The sequence below is a fragment of the Bidens hawaiensis genome, unplaced genomic scaffold (assembly GCF_021521415.1).
Source record: "Bidens hawaiensis isolate Kalapana, Puna unplaced genomic scaffold, B.hawaiensis_p1.1 tig00019558_1, whole genome shotgun sequence".
Lineage (NCBI taxonomy): Eukaryota > Viridiplantae > Streptophyta > Magnoliopsida > Asterales > Asteraceae > Bidens > Bidens hawaiensis.
Genome location: NW_027492971.1, coordinates 214,383 through 220,848, shown reverse-complemented (window position 1 = coordinate 220,848; position 6,466 = coordinate 214,383). Strand labels below are relative to the sequence as shown.

The 6,466-nt window shown below is 30.8% G+C and overlaps 1 protein-coding gene across 1 annotated transcript; it reads left to right on the top strand.

The window, feature by feature from the left end:
- Positions 1-740: 740 nt before the first annotated feature.
- LOC143558588 (uncharacterized) lies at positions 741-6,195 on the top strand. Its single transcript, XM_077047403.1, has 4 exons — positions 741-956; positions 1,047-1,168; positions 5,339-5,488; positions 6,096-6,195. The coding sequence occupies exons 1-4, from the start codon at positions 741-743 to the stop codon at positions 6,193-6,195; spliced, it is 588 nt and encodes a 195-aa protein (XP_076903518.1).
- The last annotated feature ends 271 nt before the right edge of the window (positions 6,196-6,466 follow it).

Sequence of the window (6,466 nt, the reverse complement as noted above, 5' to 3'; positions counted from 1 at the left end):
TTGAATAACTGGAAATCTTAAAAATGTTTATTTTTTAATAATTACAGAATGATTGAAGATTATTACAATATCAGTTTTTTGTTGAAAATGGAAGTCAGATATCTAATTAATGAAGTTGAAGATTTTATCATTCATTTACTTTATGGCATCTCTTAATAAGAAATTGCAAAGATGTGACGAGATAACGATGTGGGTGTTTGGTGATAAAGTTAGTGTTAGATACTATGGTGACAGCGGTGATCACTGGAGATGACGGTGGTAGCCGGATGGAGATCATAGAGAGGGAAAAAGTGAGGTTAGAAGGAAGGAATGAAGTGGGTGGGACCGACATGGGTCCTAACAAGAATAGAATAATTTGGAAAAGATGATAAACAATCATAATATTAGAAGAGTATAATCAAACAAATTTGTCTATTACAATAAAACATATATATATATACAAGAATCGAAAACTAATTCTAGAAATACATTTAATTACAAATATATGCAAGACATAACTTATGGAGAGAATTTCATCATCTTTAACTACCAATGATTCTTGAATTGATTGTTGGGATTATATTGATTACCAGTCTTGATAGGTCCCATTACAAATACCCATTTTTAGCAATTTAATAATTATTTTCTCAACTACACTATTTTGTTTAAAAATTCAAAACCCCATTATAGTTTGCGACAATAATAATATTGAACAGCCGGAGCACTGACCGGAACCCGAAACAATTCCGGCGACTACGGAAATGGAGGTGAGGAAGGTAGTGGTGGTGGTAGAAGAAGTAGATGTTGCAAGAACAGCCATGGTGTGGGCCCTTCACAATGTTCTCCGTTACGGCGATTTAGTCACTCTCCTGCATGTGTTTCCGGCTAGTAACAGAAAGAAGCGCAGGTTGCTCCGACTGAAAGGCTTTGAGTTGGCTCTTTCGTTCAAAGATATATGCATTCATAGCTTCCCTAACGTAAGTAAATATAATAGGTTGATTTGAATATATATATTGATTGATTATGGTTTTTATTGATTGTTTACGCGCGATCGGAATGACTAACAGACGAACATAGAGATTGCTGTGACGGAAGGTGACAAAGAAGGTGGAAGGATTACGGATTTTACTCGAAAGATTGGAGCTTCGGCTCTCGTTGTCGGATTGCATGATCAGAGCTTCCTCTACAGGTATATTACTTTTACGAATACAACCGAAACGAGCCAGGCTTGAGCTTCTCAACTGGCTAGTTTATCTTAACGACCTGAAATGTTGAGCTCGAGTTAAGAAAAACGAGCCAATGAGACAAGCTTACCTTAGCTTGTTTATTTTAACGACTTGAAAATGGCTAAGGATCGGCTCACTTACAAGCCAAGTCGGCTCTGTTCGTCCTGTTTATCTTAATGACCTGAAATGTTGAGCTCGACCTCAAAACAAACCAGCGAACCGGGCATACCTTGGATCAAGCTTGGTTTGTTTACAAAATGAACCAACTCCAACTCGACTCGACTTGTTGATCTTAAAGGCGTGAAATTTTGAGCTCGGGCTCATATGGTTAGGATAAACAAACCAATGAGTCACGTTTACCTTGGCTCAGGGTCAGCTTGTTTACAAACCGAACCTGAAAACAATCTGAATTTTTGAGTTTGAGCTCGCCTTGTTAAGATAAACAAACTAACGAGCTGAGCTTACCTTGCCTCATGCTCGGCTTGTTTGCAAACCAAACCAGCTTGCGTCAGCTCGCTTATCTTAACAAACTGAAACATTGAACTTGAGCTCAGCTCGTTAAGATAAACGAATCAACGAGCCGAGCTTATCTTGGCTCAAACTCGGCTGATTACAAACTGATATGGCTCGGCTTAGCTTGTTTACCAACAAGCCAGTTCAAACAAGCTACTTGAGCTTTGAGATCTTCAACCAGTTGTAAATCATGCTTAAATTTAACCAATACCTTATCAATCTCTGCTTACAAGTTACAAATAGAAAAAAATATATATATTTAGTCAATACATCGATCGTAAATAACGACCTCTTTTAGTAGAATATGAACAAATTGTAAAAGTTGAACTAAGATTGATCAAATTCACATCAAAATCCTGTCACGTCATATTAGGGTATACGGGCTTTGTGATTAGTGAATGATTGTTCAAAGTTTAACCTTAAAGTTTAAAAAAAATCAGTTATGATTTGAATGCATTTGCCATATAAATTTGGCAAATACAAACACGAGCAATAGGTCATGGGTGCATGGTGGGGGTAGAGACTGCACATGTAATACAAGAGGTGAGCAGATCTTTTGGTCTACTTATTTTATATTTTTACTAGTTTTAGAACCCGTATCACACACGGGATAATTCAAATAATAAAATTATAAGTAATTCAAATAATTACATAGCGTATATGAAACAAAATATATTACATCTATGTTTGTATCTATACAATGTGTACACAAATTGATTTTATTTATATCACAAAATGATTTTTTTAAATGAACTTAATAAAAAAAAATGCTCATGCAAAATCATACCCGAGAATGCTTCTTTCTATTGAAAAATTCATTCTCGGTGTCATATATGTATAATTGAAAGAATTTTGGTTATGAACCAATTTCGGAAATAAGACTTCTCATACGATAGTAGTTCTAACCACTCAGCCTAAATACAAAAGAGGCGTTACCTTTATTGATATATTTATCAATTTACCACTCATCAAAGGAAAGCATGATATTAAATTGTAGCAATGGATGTTTTTCATGAACTATGTTTTTCTGAGCTACACATAAAAAAGATTTTGATAAGTTTCAGAGGGCTTATCGACTTTGTCATAATGACAACATAAAAATAACATATTAACCCATTTAATTTTGTGAATATTTTGTTTCATTTGAGCATAGTTTTGCATGACATGCTTCTCATACAACGTTCTGATCACAATTGAAGGAAAAATTAATATTGACATAAATATTTCAAATTCGATAAAAGTTATAAGTATTGATAGGCATTGGGGTGGCATGTCGAAAGTGTTCGCAATCTTTTCTTAAATTTTAATAGTTGAGGGAAAAATAGTCAATTTGCCAAATTCCGAACCTTTTGGTTATTTCAAAAAATGCCCTTAAAAATAAACTTGAAACCCGAATCATATTTAAAATTCTAACTTTCATACTTTTGACATTTTAAAGTCAACACTTTGAACCCATAACAAATTTGACGATAAATCTATTTTGCATTCTCAAACTTTTAAAACTACTCAAAATTTTCATTTTCGACCCGCAACAAATTTTAACCTAAATATAGTTAACTTGTACCAAACAATCTATTTACCAACTTTTGACCCATAAAAACAAATTTAACTTCCACAAAAAACCCGAAACAATTTTCATTTGAGAAACATGATTTGTTATTGATTTTTGGAATTCACCATGTATTTTGAAATATATAGTAAAATAATAGGTTAATATTTATATTTATAAAAATATATAGATATTATATAAATATAGTGTAAAAGAAAAGTTAATAATTATTGATTTATTACATATATTAGAGTTAGTGTTGGGGGGGGGGGGATTATGATAATTAACCAAGACATGACAAGTGTTGTACATTTATTTTACTTTATTAGAATAGGTAGATTTAGTAATAAAAATAATTATCATAGCGGCATTTAAAGAAAACATTCCAATTTAATGAACATGGTATGATGAACGGAAAGCAAAGTTTAGAATAATTAGATGGTCCCATTTGATGGCTAGATTAATTCCAGCTGCAAACAGCTCGAGATTCAATTCTATCATATTAACTTCATGTTGAGGTAGACCCAAATTGGAATTTTTTATCAAACTAGTATCGATGAAAAAAGTATTTATCATTTTGGTGTTTCATAAAAACTATTTACTAAATTAGTGTTTTCTTTTATTTTCTATTCACCTTTTATTATTAAATCATCATATTAGAATTTCTTTTTTATTATTTTTATATTAGTTAACCTTTTTTTATATTTTATCAACAAAACTTTTCTTATCTTTTTTTTTATCTCATTGTTATTCTTTTTATTTCATTTTTTTAAATTGTTTTCAAATGTATTTAATTTTTGCTTTTATTTAAATATATTCATTTTACGAATTTTAATTTTTAGGTTTAGTTTCGAGACTTTGACGAACCTAACCGATACCAATCAAATCCACGTCGAATAATCACTGTAACGTCTGGGTTTTACCAAATTATGTTATTTTTTTGTTTTAAATATGTTCATTACGAATTTATTTTTGGGTTAAGTTCCGGTACGGTAACGAACCTAACTGGTAATAATGTTCTGGATTCTTTTCGTTTTAAATATGTTCAGTGTAGCATATTCAGTTTATTTTACACATTTTTTTTTAAATTTGTTTATAGTTGTAGAGATCGGTAGCGACTCAACTTCATTTGGCATTTTTGCCTTTTTGTTTGTGTTCTTTGAATTTCATATTTTCGTTTATATTTGATATTGAGACTCGTAGCTCGTAGCAGGTTAAGTTTTAATATTTGGTTATCCTTTTGTGTTTCTTATTTCATTTTGAATTTATTTAGATGAAATATTTGTTTTTATGTTTGACAATAGTAGATAAAAAAATAAAATAAGAAGAAAAGAATTATAACAATTACTGAAAATACAAAAAAAGAAAAGAAAAGCTGACTGATAAGAATATATATATATATATATATATATATAAAAGAAGATACTGGATTGATGGATAAAAATATACATAAGCATTATGTTATAAAAAATAAATAATCGATTAACTAAATAAAAAAAATTAAAAGACTCCAATAAAAGAATTTAAAAATAAAGATGAATATAAAATAAATGAAAAACACTAGTTTGGTAAATAGTTTTTATAGAACACCAAAATGGTAAATATTTTTTCTACTAACACTAGTTTGGTAAAAAATTCACCCAAATTGGTTGACCATTTTAATCTTCTAGTCTAATAAGAAAAAACCATTTTGGTGTTAAGTAGGTCTGTAACGAACCGAACAAACACGAGTACTTAATTGGGCAAATATTTTTATTTATGTTCGTTTGTTTAAAAAATGAACGTGTTCGTTTATGTTCATTCATTTAAAATCTAAACGAACAGTTCACAAACATAAACAAACATAATTGAACAAAGATAAACAAACATAACGTATATGAACATACTTAAAAGAACACAAATATAAATGAACGAACAAAACATGTGTTCATGTTTGCTCGTTTATAAATGAGCGAATATAAATATACTTTTTCATCAAACGGTTCATGAACAATTCACCTGATCATTCGATTTGTTTACGGAACTAGTGTTAAGGACCGTCTATTGACTGGACTCACCTATTATGGAACAGGTTTGCCATGGCCCACAAGAGCATAGCCAACAACTTTAATTGCAAAGTTCTGGCCATTAAGCAACCCACTTCACCATTAATAAGTAGGCCCGCATTGCCAGATAGCTCAACCAGTATGGACTTTTCTCAAATTGATATTTCCACGTTGAGGTATCATTCATACTTTTTTTGAGAGTTTCGTCTTATAGAGTTTCGTCTAATATATGCAAGTAAAAATATAATATAAAAGTTCATATTAAACGTGTCGTATGTGTGTTAACCTACGAAAAATCATGTTATGTTCGGGTTCATGTCAAATTCTAGGTTGACTCAATTTCGGATTAAACACGTCATGTTCATGTCAACTTATGAAAACTCGTGTTGTGTTCGGGTTCATGTCAGTTTCGGGTCGAAATCGCAAACAAACCTAAATGGGTCACGTTCAAGTCAACCTGGCGGGTTTGCGGTTTGAGCTGTTTAACTAGTTATATTCACGAAATTTAAGAAATGTGTTTTAAGAAAAGAGAAATTTACAGCGTAAATGTATTAATTATTATTATTATTATTATTATTATTATTATTATTATTATTATTATTATATATATATATATGTGTGTGTGTGTGTTGTTGCATTTATTTTAATTTCAGAGTACTAATATGCAAATAAAATAAAACTTTCGTTTAAGGAGGTCTGTGTTTGTGTCAGCCCCCGAAAACTCATGTTGCAATCAACCATTTTTACTAAAGCTTTTTTGTCGAATTTATATGACCTTTGCAGCGTACCTGAAGTTCCTGAACCAAAAATCCCATATCAAGTATGTCCAGATCCATCAGCAATTATATGGAGATCAAGAATAAGAAGAAAAAAGCACGAATAATTATAAGCAAGATTAATGTAATAGCATATTTAATTTGGGTAGATGACTCATTATATGTCCTTATGAAAGTATACATAAGCATCACATACTATAAAAACAATAAAAACTAACACATTTACTCTTTTTATCACAAAACCTTATGCTGGTTATCAATGTTTTACCATTGTAATTCTCATATGCACATAATTAGTGTTTTTGTATTTTATATGATTCATAGTTTCATACCGGACGTGAATCCAATTAAGAAAGAACCATCTTATGAGGTACAAGT